General features: G+C 50.5%; 7 protein-coding genes across 7 annotated transcripts; 5 read left to right on the plus strand and 2 right to left on the minus strand.

Moving 5' to 3' along the window:
- The first annotated feature begins 755 nt into the window (after positions 1-755).
- Positions 756-1,697, plus strand: PV10_01390 (plasma membrane proteolipid 3). The gene is made up of 3 exons (XM_016365599.1): positions 756-1,036; positions 1,119-1,253; positions 1,317-1,697. Exons 1-3 carry the CDS (start codon positions 1,020-1,022, stop codon positions 1,336-1,338), a joined length of 174 nt encoding a protein of 57 aa, XP_016229248.1. The 5' UTR covers positions 756-1,019; the 3' UTR covers positions 1,339-1,697.
- Positions 1,698-2,885: 1,188 nt separating this feature from the next.
- Positions 2,886-5,009, plus strand: PV10_01391 (uncharacterized protein; the record flags this gene model as incomplete). Its single annotated transcript, XM_016365600.1, has 1 exon — positions 2,886-5,009. One exon carries the CDS (start codon positions 2,886-2,888, stop codon positions 5,007-5,009), a length of 2,124 nt encoding a protein of 707 aa, XP_016229249.1.
- Positions 5,010-5,446: 437 nt separating this feature from the next.
- PV10_01392 (uncharacterized protein) lies at positions 5,447-7,568 on the plus strand. The gene is made up of 2 exons (XM_016365601.1): positions 5,447-5,747; positions 5,827-7,568. The coding sequence occupies exons 1-2, from the start codon at positions 5,457-5,459 to the stop codon at positions 7,405-7,407; spliced, it is 1,872 nt and encodes a 623-aa protein (XP_016229250.1). The 5' UTR covers positions 5,447-5,456; the 3' UTR covers positions 7,408-7,568.
- Positions 7,569-8,691: 1,123 nt separating this feature from the next.
- Positions 8,692-11,621, plus strand: PV10_01393 (uncharacterized protein). Its single transcript, XM_016365602.1, has 3 exons — positions 8,692-9,019; positions 9,076-9,619; positions 9,673-11,621. Exons 1-3 carry the CDS (start codon positions 8,962-8,964, stop codon positions 11,021-11,023), a joined length of 1,953 nt encoding a protein of 650 aa, XP_016229251.1. The 5' UTR covers positions 8,692-8,961; the 3' UTR covers positions 11,024-11,621.
- PV10_01394 (uncharacterized protein) lies at positions 11,573-12,872 on the minus strand. Its single transcript, XM_016365603.1, has 2 exons — positions 12,668-12,872; positions 11,573-12,598 (listed from the first exon to the last, which is right to left on the minus strand). The coding sequence occupies exons 1-2, from the start codon at positions 12,754-12,756 to the stop codon at positions 11,800-11,802; spliced, it is 888 nt and encodes a 295-aa protein (XP_016229252.1). The 5' UTR covers positions 12,757-12,872; the 3' UTR covers positions 11,573-11,799.
- A 280-nt stretch (positions 12,873-13,152) lies between these two features.
- Positions 13,153-14,316, plus strand: PV10_01395 (uncharacterized protein; the record flags this gene model as incomplete). Its single annotated transcript, XM_016365604.1, has 1 exon — positions 13,153-14,316. One exon carries the CDS (start codon positions 13,153-13,155, stop codon positions 14,242-14,244), a length of 1,092 nt encoding a protein of 363 aa, XP_016229253.1. The 3' UTR covers positions 14,245-14,316.
- Positions 14,317-14,677: 361 nt separating this feature from the next.
- PV10_01396 (uncharacterized protein) lies at positions 14,678-15,520 on the minus strand. Its single transcript, XM_016365605.1, has 2 exons — positions 15,344-15,520; positions 14,678-15,254 (listed from the first exon to the last, which is right to left on the minus strand). Exons 1-2 carry the CDS (start codon positions 15,401-15,403, stop codon positions 14,772-14,774), a joined length of 543 nt encoding a protein of 180 aa, XP_016229254.1. The 5' UTR covers positions 15,404-15,520; the 3' UTR covers positions 14,678-14,771.
- Between the last annotated feature and the right edge of the window lie 138 nt (positions 15,521-15,658).

The raw sequence follows: 15,658 nt of genomic DNA on the forward strand, positions 1-15,658 counted from the left end.
ATTTACCGTCTTGCATAAGAAAAGAGGTACAGAGGACACAGAGAATCACGAGATGAGACGAATGGCCAAAGAAAACCCCAAGCATTTTGTTTTCAGTGCCACGAACCATCGAACGTTGTGCCGCAGATGGTGATGGTGCAAAACTGGAACAACGGTGGCAATTAGGTTCTCTTGCGACAAAAACTTCAGGCATGACTTCAGATCTTTCCAGCATCATGTCATCAGCCACAACAGTCGCCGTCATTTCCGTAACCTTGTGTCGATTTCATGCATTCACCTGGCAGAGAGCAATCATAGGCGGGAGGGCTTCAGATGATCATTGATATCAGCCACAGCAATGGAAACTAGCCCCACAAAGCCACACAAATGTGCGAGAGGGATTACGACGCAAAGGCTTCGCATAGACGAGAAGATTGGCCATTGGTTGATTTAAGTGCACTCGCTAATGACTTGTGGCGTCAATGACAAGGACCAAGAGGCCCGTCTGTTTGAAACTTGCACTGTTGTGGGCATGCTGGGGCAGGAAAGAAGGCTAGTTCCTGGCATTTCGGCGCGCAAGGGCGGACCTAACAAGGCCAAAAGTAGGCTCCCGACGTCATTGGGGAGAGTGCCTGCTGAGGCAGAGTCAGACCAACTTTGGATTGGGGAGGCAGGATCCCTCTGGGAAGTCTGGGCGCTGGTCACTCTGTCCGTGTCAGTCGTCACCCGTCACCCCCGGTCACTTGTCAGCCCCGATGGTTGTCATGATCGAGAGGAGGATTTCTTGCTAATCACCTCTCGTTGCCAACTGCCCACAGTCCGTGCCAGTACCATTTCAGTGCCAATTCGCTCGTCATTAGAAAGCCAGCCACGTCCAAAAACCTATAACCAACCCAGCTCGTCGCACCCTCCAATCCTTCTTGCCTTCTCTACTCAGCCCAGAACTTCACCTCATCTCGATCTCATCGTCTCTATTCACCAACCGACAACACTACTCTTCAAACCTTCAAACCCCATCATCACCCCACACACTCATCAACATGCCTTTCACAGCATCGTAAGTCGCGTTCCGCTTCATCCGCCGCCGCGTTATCTGGTGGCCCGTTGGACCTGGGTGAGCTAACCGGCCTCTTCATCAGTGACATTTGCAAGATCATCCTTGCCATCATCCTTCCTCCTCTCGGAGTGTTCCTCGAGCGAGGCTGCAATGCTGATTTCTTCATCAACATTCTTCTCACCATTCTCGGTTACATTCCTGGTATCATCCATGCGCTGTAAGTCAAGTCTTGCCGAAGCCCCGAATCACCGAGAGCTTTGCACTAACCCAATACCCTCAGCTACATCATTCTGAAGTATTAAGCCACTTCTCTACGGATGAGGCACACTTCTACCGCCCGCGACATGAATTCATTTCTGACGAGGATCGACCACCCCTCGCCTACCATTGATATCCCACGTGTTTCGATTCTTGGGGGCTTTGCAACCAGCAAAAGCGTGTAGGCGCCGTCATCTACTCGAGAGTCGACGGGCAGCTGATGCGAGACCGGCCGGAGCAAGCCCTAACGCAGGGTATGGGCAGTTGAGCATACAATTATTGTCTTTGCAGGGAGGATGGGGTTTCGTTCCCATTCCAACTTGGGAGCAATACGGCGCAGCTGGTCATGTAGCTTGGACGCAAACACCTTAGTATAACATAATGTGATACCGTTTTCCCGTCGTCAGCCTTTTCTGCCAGACTTTGTGACAGCTTAATCGGATGCAATTCAACTTGTGAGCCCAGATGTGTATTTCCTGCCTTTTTTGGGCATATGCTTCCAGCCAGCATGGTTGTTCGAGGCTACAGTTATGAAACGCCTGGAAGAGATGGGTCCGGATTGGCCTTGATCCGAACTCCTACCATGGTCAAGCGAGCCACTACCCCCATCCAAGCTGTTTGAAAGTGCCTGACAAACAAAGAGCTAATCCATGAGCATTTAGAGATCGGGTCACGGCAGAGACGGGCTTGTGAGACGATGATATGGACTGATCCTCGACTGCGAACCCCCTCTTTCTTCTACGTAAGATTGCACGCAAGTTACGCTATGAGACTTGTCACACGGGTGTAGAAATACCGAGAGCTGTTGCCAGCCTCACAGGCGCTTCGACAATGCTTCGTTCCAAGACCGTGGAGTGAGCAGCAAATGCAACAAGCAAGCGACTGAAATTACTAGTCGATTGTTATAGGTCGCTGAGTCACCAGACGACTATAACAATAATAAAAGACGTCGATCCAGGGTAACAGATTTATTCATTGGCTGATTGCTGTGATTCGTACACCGACTGAGGGTATCCCGGGGTGCCCAGGCGTGCCAGGTAAGGCCCGAGGGGCCCTGGTGGCTGACCTGTGCCTGGAAATCACGTGTCTGGGACCGAGGGGGACCAAAGGCCGGTACCTTTACTACTACGCAGTCTACGCGCCCCTTTACCCTGGATCCTTCTGTAACCTAACCGCCCTCAAAGCGCCAGCCCTCACCACCACTGCTGCCTCACATCCAATGCTTTGAAACCTCCCACGCTTCATGTCTCTTTTCCTATGGCCTCTACATCGATAAGCCGCCATCTTCATCGTTGCCATATCCCGTATTTTCAGGGATGGGGGAATGTTTCCTCGACACGCCTCCCTGGAGAGGGGCCACAGTAAGTAGGGTTAATCTGCCCACGGTTTGACGGTGAGATCGCCTGGTTGCCCCTCGCTCCGTATATCTGTATCATCCCCCAGATCTCGACCTCAACGTCGCAGATCTGATTTCCTGACTAGTTCGCACGCGTCATTGCACCTCTCTCACTCTCTCTACGTCCTTTTGCCGCAAACGGCTCACATTCCTTCAACATGAACTCTCTATAATGACAAAGAAACACCATCTGAGATGCGTAATTCACCATCGACACCGAGACCGGCGAGTCCAGTCCGTCATGCCGCTCATTTGCATGCCCGTCAAGATGACATCTGCCTTCCTTCAGCTCTCCTCTCTTCTGTCCCCAGCTGCGCCGTTCCTTGCATCCAATTCTTCGCAAACACCAACTACCCAGGGAGTACTTGCGCCGACACTACCAACCTCGACTACTTGTGCACTCGGGAGAATACATCTGATCTGACGATAGGAGAAGGCTCTGTACAGTGTGTCAAAGCCTTGTGTAGAGGTTCAGATCAAGACAACGTCTCTGTTTACAACGTCTGCGGCTCAGTCAGGGGAGCGCTTCCAAATCTTGCAAGTACCATCACTGCAACGCTTGTTGATCCCACGGCTTTCGCGTCTGGAGCCATGGAAACTCTCCCTGCAACAATCGGCAGTCCCGCCACCACAGAAAGCGTGAGCATGATTGTCATGGACACAGGAAGCCACTCCATCCCAAGCGGGTCTGCCTCAGGTCCGCTAACAGACAGCGGCACTTTTGGTACCAGTGCTGCCTATACTACTGGCCATACCACACCAGGATCCGCGGCGATCACTGAGCAAGCTGCTGGCAGGGACGGCTTGACTACTGCTCAGATCGCAGGGATTGCGGCTGGCGGCGCTGGCTTTATCCTGGCTGCCGTTGGATTATTTATGTTCATATTGTGCATGCGAAAAAGGCGACGAGAACGGAGACGAAGTCAAAGAAGGTCACGAGTGGTTGATGCCCCACCGCCCCCTGTTTATCAGAGTCCTTTGCAGAAGCAGGATCCGCCTCTCACTACAGACCCCAATTCGCTCACAGTTCCAATGTTGAATGGCCGCTTTTATGCTCCTCCGTCGGACCAAGGAGTGGAAGAAAAATCCAAACGCCGAAGCTTTTGGAGGAAGAGCATCAAGCCCGAGGATATAGGCGTGGCTGTATCTCCACAAGTGCCTGGAGAGATATCACCCGTCAGCGTCACGTCACAACAAAGCAGCTCACGACTCTTACCAACCTTCCCCGCCAGGGCCTTGTGGCCTGATCCTCTAAACGTCCAGGGTTCTGGACGTCGTCAACCTGCACAGCCAATGAGTGATGTCGGTTCTGTTGGTGACATTGAGTCTGCGCCTGGCGCTGCAGACGCCCAATCAGTGTATGTCGATAATCAGCCGTTTGATTTATTGCCAGTTCGCAAAAAGCAGCGCGTCGCTCCTCCGCCACTACAATCCCCTGCTGTGGTAGAGGCATCTAACGGCACCACTAAGGCACAACGCGCCCCAGTTGAACGAATTCCTTTGACTCCAACATATGACAATGGTAATATCAGTGTGCCGTTGTCGGCTAGAGGCTTCGGATCCCCCAACTATCGAAGTTCTCCCAGCAGATCAGAGCCGGTGTTTATCGCCCTGAAGGCTCCTGAGCATCAATTGCCGCCGTCCTCATCCTACGCGAACCGGAAAGTGTTGAAGAAGAGTCGGGGTGCTGGACCACCACCAACACGGACCATTACTCCATTAATAGAGCCATCAGAGCAGCTTCGCACTGCCCCCACTCCACAGTATGTGCCAACCAGGGACATGCAACGTCGCTCAGGATCCTTGAGCTCGGAACTCACCGAGATTGAGGAAGACACAACACCGGAAGAGTCAGACAGACAACTTGAACTGTCTGCTCTTCCTCGGACTGAAGCGACAGGGCTGCAGAGCCCTCTGAAAGATCTCAGATACCCTAATATCCCTAGATCTGCGGCAGTCTCTCGACAGGCTGAAACGCCACCTATGCCTAAGATGCAATTTAATCCATCGAACAGGGGGATGCCTCTCAGACTCACGAGGGATCAGTTGATCCGAGCCGAAGCCTCGTTCATGAAGACCGACAGCACATCCTCGGATGGGTACCTTTCGGACTCAACCATTGAATTTCCAGCACCACCTGGAGAGGCCAGCTCGATCTCATACAGGATCAACCGTGAACCGCTGCGGATGTTCAAGAATGAATCGGCTGCCTCGCGGGATGAGACGGGCACAATACTTCAACGGTCACCATCCGGAAAGGCCAAGCTGACCCCGAGCAAATCCAAATCTGGAGACTTGTATTTGACAGTTTCAATCTAGGCGCAGTTGTTGGAAAAGGCGTTTTCCTTGACTAGATGTATGGTTAAAACCCAAACGCACGTATGATAAGATAACTATGAGGCTATTGTGATGATAAACGCTGTCCTAGGCATATGAATAGCAGAAATATAAGTTGATGTCGACCTGTGTCTTTGGTGATCAAAGTGAGTTGAGAGCCATATCACGTGATATCATAGTCTTCTCTGGTCAGTTAGGAAATGACGAGAATGACGGGTCTGACCCCGTATATATCATAAACGTCGACTGAAATGCTGGACTTCTTCTTCAATGCTTTTACACCTTTTTATCAAAGGCTAGTCACCACTTAGCCGAATCCGACTGATTCATTACCTATTGGTTTTGCAAAGGCATTGGGTAGGCTGCGTCTCGCTCGAGCGAAGATGCAGTAACAGCCATAATTCATCGTTAATTGCCGACAGTCTTACAATGTTCTACAGATGTATCCCTCGTGGCCAGCTCATTTCTGGTGGCGGGCGGCGCCCAGCCATACGACATGGAATAGAAGCCCTAGCAAAGTCAGCGTCAAACCACGTGCCATATGCGGATACTTCCAACAGTGATCTCACAACACCAGAAGTATCTCCCCAGTACCAAAATCCTTGGAATGAAAGAAGGGAGATGCCTTTTTTCAACCGTAAGCTCATGAGGCTGAGATATAAGTTTTCTGGACAAGCACGACTGGGTTTCACCTGGATTGCTAACGGCAAGAACAGAGTGGTAAGCATACAACTCTAGCGAAATTGTGCAGTGGGTTTTTAGGTTCGTAAGCTAACACGTGCTTTGTACACGGCAATAGAGTAAACAGACTATTCTGGAAAATCTCCCTCCGAGTCAGCGTTTCGTTATCCGGAGCCTTGTCTTTCTTGCGACCCCATCTCAAGTACATCTCCTCGATCAACGTCGATTCCTAAAGGATGTGTTGAAACGGGTTTTTAGTTCCAACCAACACACAGATCGAGGGCCCAATGAAATCAAGACAATCGCAGCTGTTGTTGATGCCTTGCCTGATTTTTCTCTCTACCCGCAGTCTCTTTCTCCCGCAGAGGGCATTTCTATCCTAATTAGCGGTGAAAGCATAGAAGACATGTCGACGCCTTCAAAGGAGCACGACGACAACGAAGATCATTATACTCTCCAATTCATCACCCGAGTCTTTCGTGACCCTATTCGTGAAAGTCATATGTTGGCTTCTCATGTTCAACTTCCAGTGGCGAATACCGTCTTTGTCAATGGTACCCGAGCAACACTTTTTGAAGACACCTGGGATGTAAAGTTGAAGGAAAGTCCACAAAAAGCCACTCGCGTCTTCGACCCTAAGCCCGTTGTCGTCGTCCATCAGAAGCGAATCCCTCTACAATCCTCCGTCATCCCCCTCACCCACCCGCGATCTCCAAGAACCTTTATATCAGTCCCATGCGAAGCCTTGACACCGCCACGCAAAATCCTGAATGTCATGGGCAATGTTGTCGCCGCAATCGAAGTTGACGGTGTTGCAGTTCCTGCTTCGACCGAGCTCGAAAAGGCAGTTTCGAAGTATTTGACCGATCACCCGAAAGCTGCGGACAATAGTCCGTTGGGAATCTACGCCTACGTTTGGCCAGAGAGTGCAGCAAGCTACGAAGACAGTCCGTATGACTTGCATGGTGGCCTCAGGAGTTTTCCGGGCAAAGCAAGACTATTCAAAGTTACAGGTGGTGGCGGTGGGTGGGGAAAAAAGAAAGGGCTTCTCTCGCTAGATCCGGCGATCGACTATGGGAAGACGCCCGAGGTTTCGAGTTTCCCCGATATGGACATGCTGGACAACGAGGAGATGGAGGGCGAAGTCAAACTCAAAGGCATGTTGCCAGCGGAAAGTACGATCCAATTTCTCGTCTCGAACCCGAAACTCTCGCCATTCAGCCCATATCACCGCTCTGCTATAGTGTCAAAGAACCATCACCCGGATAGGTCAGTTTGTATTTTTGGGACCTGTCTCAACCCCGAAGGCGGGGACAAAGTCGAAGTCGAGGTGAAGAAGAAAAAGGCATCGCCTAAGATGGCGCCAACTTGCTTTAACGCGACGTTTGGAATGCTCAGCTTTGAGGGTTCGGCCGTGGGACTAGAGCGCAGCATCGATGGAAAGCCATTCAACACTGACGCCCGAAGTCGTTTAGACGTTCCGGGTGCATTCACAGAATTTGAATTACCCGTTGTTACACCCTTCAACTCCCAGGTCAAGGATGTGTGGTTCAGGCATATCAATCTACGCGAGATTGATGGATCAGCTGACAAAATGCGGATCAAGAGTCGATCCGTTAGGAAAGTACAGATCAAGAGTGAATCCGTTAAGATTGCACTGGTCAAGAGTCGATCCGCCAGGAAAAAAAGTAAGAGGTAGTTCTTACGAAGCATGTTCTTGGATAAGGCGAAGTGACCTTTGCCCAAGATGCTTGACAGTCCTGAATGACTGTCTCCTGTACAGGTATTGTCAGGATATTGGGGTATCGGGGTATCGGAATATATTATGTAGAATAGGATGCAAAAATGTCCCATTTCAGCCAAGGCGTAGTCGATATGTCGTCGCCGAATCAGTATTCGCTTGATATCACGATTGCCTCTGCTCCAGAACATCAACATCCAATTCCTGCATGATATGCAACACCACACCGAGAGACTCCATATACCCATTAACCGCCACACGCAACATTCGATTGGTCGTAGCCCGGTATTCTGTGCGTAAGATTGTTGTGGATTCGTCGTCGAGTCGGTTTGGTGCGTCATCTACAGACGTCGTCATATCTGTCGCCTCTGAAGGTGCCACCAGGGTGAGGCGGCGGCGAACCAGTGGTGAGAGTTCGGCATCAACTTGTAGTGCGAGTAGAGCGGTGGAAGCTAGGCGGTGATTTAGGAGGGGAGTGTGAATTATTCTTGAAATCACCGACACGATGTCAAAGTTAGCATGTGTCCACTTAGCTTTTGAGTTGACGAGGATTGGATAAAATGACCGTAGTCAAGGGCGTCATACAATGAACAGGGAAATTCAGAGTCGGATATTGAAGCCATGATGATCGATGATTGGACCAATAATAGCCAGGTAGGCGAGCTGGACTAATGTTTGATCGGTCTAATTAGTGAGGCTGGGGGAACCAAGATAGCAACATCCCAAGGCTCTGGTACTTGGAGACAGGCTCTGGTGGTTGAGGATGGGGCCGCACAAGCGACCAAGATTCGGATTATTTGCACAAGACAGGAGATGAGATCTCTGTCTCGATCCAGCTGGTCAATCTGAACCTGGACTGCTTTGGTTCGTAAGTGGGACGAGGTTTGGTTGCGATGAGAAACAAGAGGTGGGGGCGGGCGAGTGATGACAGCAAGAGGGAGAGACGAAGGAGACAAAGGGCCGAGGGGCGTCCTGGGTGTCCTGTGTGCGGGTTTTCCAACAAGCTTGATGCAGGGGTGTGTGTCAACGAGTGCGAAGCGTCAGAGGCGAAAAAAGATGGCGAATGTGATGCGACGAGGGATGTTGGTGGGGATATGCCGCTATTCCGGATTGAGTATAGCGGTTGTTTGTTGCTGGGTAACGGGCAACTAAAACAACACAGATTCAACTTGGACCATCGACTGCAACTCACCACCTCTCACAAGGTACATCTACCGTCCGTCCCTACAATTCCATTTCCATTACCACTACCACTACCACTGCTATCAACTCTACCTCTTCCCATCCATCATTCTCAGCTTCATTCAACGCTCGGTTGTATTCTTCCATTCTTAAGCCGCTCCTCGTTACCATTGCCCAAGTCTTCGTCCTGGACATGCAACTCTTATAACCACAACATCCCACTCTTGGAACTTTATTCACTTTGCCTCAAGCTAGCAAGACTTGTTTGTTGGCCCATTTCGACTCCTATCTCTTCTCACATCCCTCTCTCACCCGTCAGACCGACCAGTAATGGCGCCTACCATGGGCCATTCTGCCAGTTACGGTCAAGTCATTGAATATATCCAAGGTATGATTGACTGACCGCTCAACAACCTGCGCACGCGACTGATTACCCGCATTTAGATCGACTATACCTAGCCTCATACAGTCAACCTCCCAATGAGCATACTCCCTTCCCATATCCTGCGACACAAGCAAAGAGGTCTCCTCACAAGAAGTCCATCCGACCTCAATCCACACCTACTGCCCCATCACTGCGCCCGCCTCCAGTGTACTTCACAATTGACGATACTCTTCTTTACAATGCTTTCCATGCCGATTTCGGTCCGCTGCATATTGGCCATTTGTATAGATTTGCAGTTCAATTTCACGAGATACTTGGTGACCCCGCAAACAATGACAAAGCCGTCGTATTTTGGTCGAGGGCCGACGCCAGAAGCCGAGCAAACGCTGCATGCTTGGTAGCTTGTTATATGGTACTCATCCAAGCATGGCCTCCACATCTCGCCCTCGCCCCTATCGCGCAAGCCGACCCTCCCTATATGCCCTTCAGAGACGCTGGGTATAGTCAAGCAGACTTCATTCTGAATATTCAAGATGTCGTCTATGGTGTGTGGAGAGCCAAGGAAGAGAATCTTTGTCAACTGAAGGAATTCAATCTTGAAGAGTATGTTTGCGCGCATTGAATAAGTCAACCCCTGGCTAATTTGCCCTCTGCAGGTATGAACGCTATGAGCGAGTGGACATGGGTGATTTCAATTGGGTCTCACCTCAATTTGTCGCATTTGCATCGCCTCAATCCGAGCCCGTCGCTCCCATCCCAATCACTTCTCCCGCCTATGCCACCTTACCATCTTGCGTCCCGGAGATCAAGAACGCCAGGATTGGTCAGCCCTTCAAGAATGTCTTGACTCACTTCGTGCAAAAGGATGTCGGTCTAGTCGTGCGCCTGAACTCGGAGTTGTACTGTCCGACCTACTTTACCGCTTTGGGCATTCAACACATTGATATGATCTTTGAAGATGGCACATGCCCCGCGCTGCCTGTGGTTCGCAAGTTCATCAAGCTTGCTCATGACATGATCGCGAAGAACAAGAGCATTGCTGTCCACTGCAAGGCAGGACTTGGTCGAACAGGATGTTTGATTGGTGCATATCTGATTTACCGACACGGATTTACCGCAAACGAGGTCATCGCGTTCATGCGTTTCATGCGGCCCGGTATGGTGGTTGGTCCTCAACAGCACTGGCTACACTTGAACCAGAACCAGTTCAGAGAGTGGTATCTTGAAGACCAGTGGAAACTGAAGATGGAATTGGCCAAACCATCCACCCCTCGCACAATGTCGACAAAGACACCAATGCGTCTGTCCAGCGCCACACACAGCGCCACTCCAACACGGTCCAGTGCCCAAAGATCTGCCCTCGGCGAGATTGACGGCAATGATGTGAGCAACGCTTCCTCCCAAGACGAGAATCTTCCCGCCCCAACCCCCGGTCAGCCGAGAAAATATGCTCGCATGGATCCTAGACATCATCCATACGCACGATCGACGTCAAACTCGATGCACATCAAGGACGGCGCTTCCCAGACGTCTCATCGGCAGAGTCTGAACGGTGCTGAAAGTGAAGAAGAGTTAACACTGCAGAGAGCCGCCGCGAGACGCAGCCACAGTAGAAGTCCCAGCAGCAAAGGAAAGGCCCGAAGCGTGTCCTACACAACGACCACGACCACCACGACCAAAACATTTGATGTTGCTGGTGGCATGGGCATCTATGAGGATGGTGCGGAGATGGACTTCCAGGTCATTGAAGACACCAATGCCATTTGGGATGAACTTGCTCAGGAGCAAGAGAACCTCAAGCTCAGCACCAGGTCTGAAAAGGGTCAGAACGGCAATCGACCCCGGACACCACGGTCCGCCAGTGGTATGGGTGCGATGAGCGTGTCCAAGACCCGATCTCTAAGAGAATCACCGCGCCGCGCAGGTGTCGAGGCCAACATCAAGGTCCGCAAAACCAGCGGTCGGGTGGGCAGTGCCAGTCATGGCCCCATGGGTGTCAAACGATGATTCCAGTCACATCTACCTCGAGATGATACGCTTTAACGAAAACTACTGTACTGATGATGTCTTGGACCAACAAAAACCTTTGATGAGATAGACGCAGGAACAACTAGTTGCATGGATGTCCATCACCAGAGGAGGACAGCACTGTGGATGATCAAAGCTATATATTGACATGTGTCTGTCTGTCTGTCTGTGTAGCGGGTGGGCGCTGGCGGCAAGGTCGATTGCACAACACATGAAGTTCGATCAGATGGGACGAATGACGACTTCAAAGGGATGTTTGATTTTGACGACGATTGATTGCATGGCGCACTGGGTAGGGGGGCCGGGGACATTGTTGATAAAATGACGTTTTTGTTATGCATGCATGGTAAAAACACCAGGCACAGCCTCCGTCACCGGCTCTCGTACATGGCTTATAGTTGACAAGGCGGATGGATGGATGGACAGTCGTTTATTCCTCCTGGCTGAGAATAGTAGCAGTGGTAAAACCTAGTGATAGTCATACTACTGTTCTTGACCATTTGACCAAAGTTCGGCAGAGGCGGAGTAAGAAGTTGTTGGAGGTGTTTATTGTAAAGAATCATTGTTTGTATTGTTGCTACAAGGCGAATTCGCCTATTAAATGTGACGACGAAATGCTTCTAAGAGTGCTGAGTGTGGTCCATTCTTTTGATGGGTAACAACCGTCTTCCTCGCTTGTATGGTAGATCAAAACAACCCTTCTTTCTGGTGAAGGCCAAGAAGAGAGATATGTCTGTCGAGATATGTCTGTCCATCTATGACTCCAAGAGCAAAGTCCCCTTTTCACTCTTCAACTCATCCAAACCCTTGACCCTCAACTGCATGACTCGCAACACCGTATATCTATGCTTGGAGTGAATGACGCGACGATGACGATTCCGGCGCTTCTTCTTTTCCTTGTCCATCATGGGACCAGTCTCCGTGCCCATGACCCGCATACGCAGCTCAAACAATCGCTCATCAAGATAATTAGGCTCGCCGGTTCTCTTGGAATCGTAAGTCTCGGTATTACTCATACCGGCCTTGAGCGTGAAGTCGCGCGAGCCGATAATGCTAGCCCGGTTCAATCGGAGGATATCGCCGGGGAAAACATCCTTCATCAGGAAAGGTAGCCGTAGAGTATCGCCTTCGGTGAGAAGATACGGGAATCGGTGGATATGTGCTGTAATATAGTGTGGCTTTTGAGCGTGGAGTTGAGGGAGCATGTCTTGCAGCGTCTTGGAGAGGACGAGTGGTCTAGTCAGCGTTCCTGATTTGGCTGTTCCTACACTAGCTACCTCTTGTTGGGCGGTTGGTGCGGGATTGATGGTGCTTTGGTTGGTGCTTTGGAGAACGGTGGGCGGGATCTCCGGCGACGTGTTCTGAAATTGCTGCTTCGAACTCACGGATTGTTGACCTGTGGTTGTTGCAGAGTGAAACTTTTTCGCACGGAATGGGAGGAGGAATGTCGGTGGTTGAATGGTTCGGGTCGTGGACGTCAGATCCAGTGCGCTGCGGACCAAAGCTCGTGATGATACATGGTGAGAGCGAATGTGGCGAGGAGGGTAAACAGATCTAGAAGCTTGTCAGCTTGCACTCATGGAAACACACACATCATGGCGCAATTGCGAGTGGGATGCGGACCTTGACCTTGTCGAGGCTGGCATTTTCGGCACTCGTGAGGGCATCGAGTCAAAGATGCATTTGACCATGCGCCCGCAGATGCGGCACATGTTGAGGAAAGAGGCTCAAATGAGCAACCTGAGAGCCGTGTATTCAAAGGCGACCAGCTCGGTAGCTTCGAATGGAGGACTGCAGACTGCAGTGGATGGCTCGAGGTGGATGATTGAAGTCGTTGCAGAATCTCAGTTCAAACTGCGCTTTCCCTTTCCGCTTGAGGTAGAAAATGCTTGGCGTTGGATAATGTCTGAGTCACGTGGTAGGCTTGACCCTAGGCAAGCTTTACTACGGAGTAATATAGTCCTACCACTCCTTTGGGCTCTTTTAGAAAGAGGCGTGATGTCGAGCTTGCACGCTGATTTGCTTGGTGAAATCACACCAGGACATGTCGATCGATTTGCTAGAGGCTGTGACTTCGGAATGTCTCACGAAAGCGTCCCAGGACATTTATGTGTGATTCCGCAAGCGGCCTCGACAAGGACGAACTGGATTTCTGCCAGGAGCTGCTCTCTATCAGCGCGCCCCACCCTCCGAATTCGGTTCTCGATGAATCTACCTTCTTAGAATTCTTCGAATTGACTCGAGACAAATCTGAGCAATGGCTGGTCAAGAACATGCATCCACACATTTTCCCTGCACCAGAACTTTTAGCGCTTCGCGGACAAGATGGATTCAAAGACCTCGTCGAAGGATGTAACGATAGCTGGGTACGAGCCATTTTCCCGTCATACGGGAAATGCCCGCAACCGGATTCCACAATTGCTTTCAAGTGGAAAAAGTTCTCCAGGGAAGAAATTCGGAAATTAGGCATCGTTATTGGGTTACCATCCAAGTATTTAGCCCGCGATGATATGTTCTTCCCTTTCATCACGGGAGAAGCCAAATGCGACAAACAAGGCCTTCATGTCGCTGATCGGCAGAATATTTATAGCATGAGTGTTGCTCTCGAGGGCATCATCGATCTCTTCCGGAGAGCAGGCCGATTGGAAACACTCAATGGCAAAGCTCTTGGGCTGTCAATGTCTTACGACAATGAGACTGTGAAAATGTTTGCCCACCATGTGGTCATCAAAACTCAAGAGCCAAACGACCAATCTCGCCAGCAGCCAACGATTAGCGCCTTGAAATATCGGACGATTCTTGACGAAGTGAGTTTGAGTGCCAAGCAAGGGGGAGATCGTTGGAAGCCATACGATTTCTTTTACAACGCATGCCTGAAGTTCTCTGAACGCCATCTCCAACGAATCAAAGAAGCAATCGCCCTTCTTCCCTCCCCAGGCGACCCGGGCGAAGCGCACTCTCAACCGGCGCCCTCCCCGGATGAAGTTGGGCAAGAGCAAATTGGAGAGAGTGTTTTTAAGAAGCCTCGGAATGGCGGTGTCGCCGGAGAACTTCGGAAACAATTAGCTGTGCTCGAGAGGCAACTAGTGGAGCAGAAAGAGGAGGGCAAGAGGCGTGAAGAGGAGAGCAGACGGCGCGAGACCGCACTTCAAGCACAGCTGGATCGTCTGCTACAATTACTCGAAACAAAGAGTAGATAATGTATTGTTACGAAGCGATGGATGAATATTTGATTCCTGCAGCCACTACGTCCATGGATATGTTATGTAAACACTATTGTTCTCCTGGGTCAGCCCGTTGACAACGACCAAAGGTTCCTAGAACATTCCGATGTTAATCAAGAAACGTTGGAGGCCTCGATAGAAAAAGGGGGAGGGCACCTCGATGAGTACCCTTTATAAGTCACGAGATCAGGGTCGACTACTAGGTACTACTACTAGGTACTAAGGTACCTAAGTAGAGTCGGCAGCGTTGGTACAGAGCGAAACCAACCTCTTAAAAGCGGCAGCCTTGCATTGACGAATACGGAGTACGGAGTATATAGGATATAGTTTTACTAGTTTTAATAGTACTCCATAGACAGGTCAGTGGATCTGTGCGGGAGACCTCCCACCGCAACCACGATACTACCATTTAAGAGCCAGGACCACCTCCATGACATCGTGTTATTATTGACTCGAGACTTTGTTTCTCAATCCAGTAGTCTAAACCCCCCTCCTTGTCTTCTCTAACTCAAACCACCCGCCAGAAAAACCATAGCTCCCACCAAAGCCGCAAAAGACACTTTAATACCTTGTACTGCTGCATTCTGAGTCTGTTGAGCCTGAGAACCAGTGCTAGTGCCAGTGCCAGTGCCAGTGCCAGTACCAGTACTACTTGCCGTACTACCAGTCGAAGGAGTCGCTGCAGCTGATGCTGATGCTGATGCTGAACCTGAAGCCGAAGCCAGACTTCGACTAGCACTTTCAACGAGTTGCTGAAAATTCGTAGCACTCAAAGGAATAGTGGTCTGGCAGGTGGGTGTGGCCAAGGACGTTGCCGAAGTGGTGGTCACCGTGTCGGTGCTTGAACAGAATGGAAATCCGTCGCAGAATGACATGCTGAACCCGGTGCCTCCAACACAGCAATATGTTGCAGTGGTGCCTTGGACTACCATGGCTCCAGGACAGTTGCTGACGGTGACTCCGTTGATCACTTCGGTGACGCCAGCCTGGTGGGTTGGTTGTCCGGGTTAGTGATTACTTCCAGGTGACTTGGATGGATGTCAGGGTAGGTGTTGATGGTGGGTATGTTACATACTGAAGATAAATGGACAAGCGCTGAGAGGCTGAGCGCGAGTAATGAGGTGGATGACAACATCTTGTCCAGTGTCCTTGTCGTAATTTGAGAATCTGTAGAATTGGAAGCCGTGATGTAGTGTGTTTTCCGTATATAAATAATGCGTGTTTTCAAGCAAGGGGGGTTTGGAAATCTGAGCCTGTTGGTTTTTCTATACCTGGCAATCTCTCTCACAGTCACCTATATAGTATCTATATATCTCCACAACAGCGTCTTTCGCAAGGCCCAAGTGGGAGATACAGTCACTCTGTCCCAGAGACTCAGCCCGCCATTGTG

Source organism: Exophiala mesophila, assembly GCF_000836275.1.
Source record: "Exophiala mesophila strain CBS 40295 unplaced genomic scaffold supercont1.1, whole genome shotgun sequence".
Classification (NCBI taxonomy): domain Eukaryota; kingdom Fungi; phylum Ascomycota; class Eurotiomycetes; order Chaetothyriales; family Herpotrichiellaceae; genus Exophiala; species Exophiala mesophila.

Excerpts from the sequence above, each read along its gene's own strand:
- PV10_01390 (XM_016365599.1), top strand. Across the intron at positions 1,254-1,316 it reads CCTGGTATCATCCATGCGCT|CTACATCATTCTGAAGTATT; the intron begins GTAAGTCAAGTC and ends CAATACCCTCAG.
- PV10_01392 (XM_016365601.1), top strand. The coding sequence starts at position 5,457 with ATGTTCTACAGATGTATCCCTCGTGGCCAGCTCATTTCTGGTGGCGGG. Across the intron at positions 5,748-5,826 it reads CTAACGGCAAGAACAGAGTG|AGTAAACAGACTATTCTGGA; the intron begins GTAAGCATACAA and ends ACACGGCAATAG.
- PV10_01393 (XM_016365602.1), top strand. The coding sequence starts at position 8,962 with ATGGCGCCTACCATGGGCCATTCTGCCAGTTACGGTCAAGTCATTGAA. Across the intron at positions 9,020-9,075 it reads AGTCATTGAATATATCCAAG|ATCGACTATACCTAGCCTCA; the intron begins GTATGATTGACT and ends ACCCGCATTTAG. Across the intron at positions 9,620-9,672 it reads AAGGAATTCAATCTTGAAGA|GTATGAACGCTATGAGCGAG; the intron begins GTATGTTTGCGC and ends TGCCCTCTGCAG.
- PV10_01394 (XM_016365603.1), bottom strand. The coding sequence starts at position 12,756 with ATGTGCCGCATCTGCGGGCGCATGGTCAAATGCATCTTTGACTCGATG. Across the intron at positions 12,599-12,667 it reads CCAGCCTCGACAAGGTCAAG|ATCTGTTTACCCTCCTCGCC; the intron begins GTCCGCATCCCA and ends ACAAGCTTCTAG.
- PV10_01396 (XM_016365605.1), bottom strand. The coding sequence starts at position 15,403 with ATGTTGTCATCCACCTCATTACTCGCGCTCAGCCTCTCAGCGCTTGTC. Across the intron at positions 15,255-15,343 it reads CGCTTGTCCATTTATCTTCA|GCTGGCGTCACCGAAGTGAT; the intron begins GTATGTAACATA and ends CCAACCCACCAG.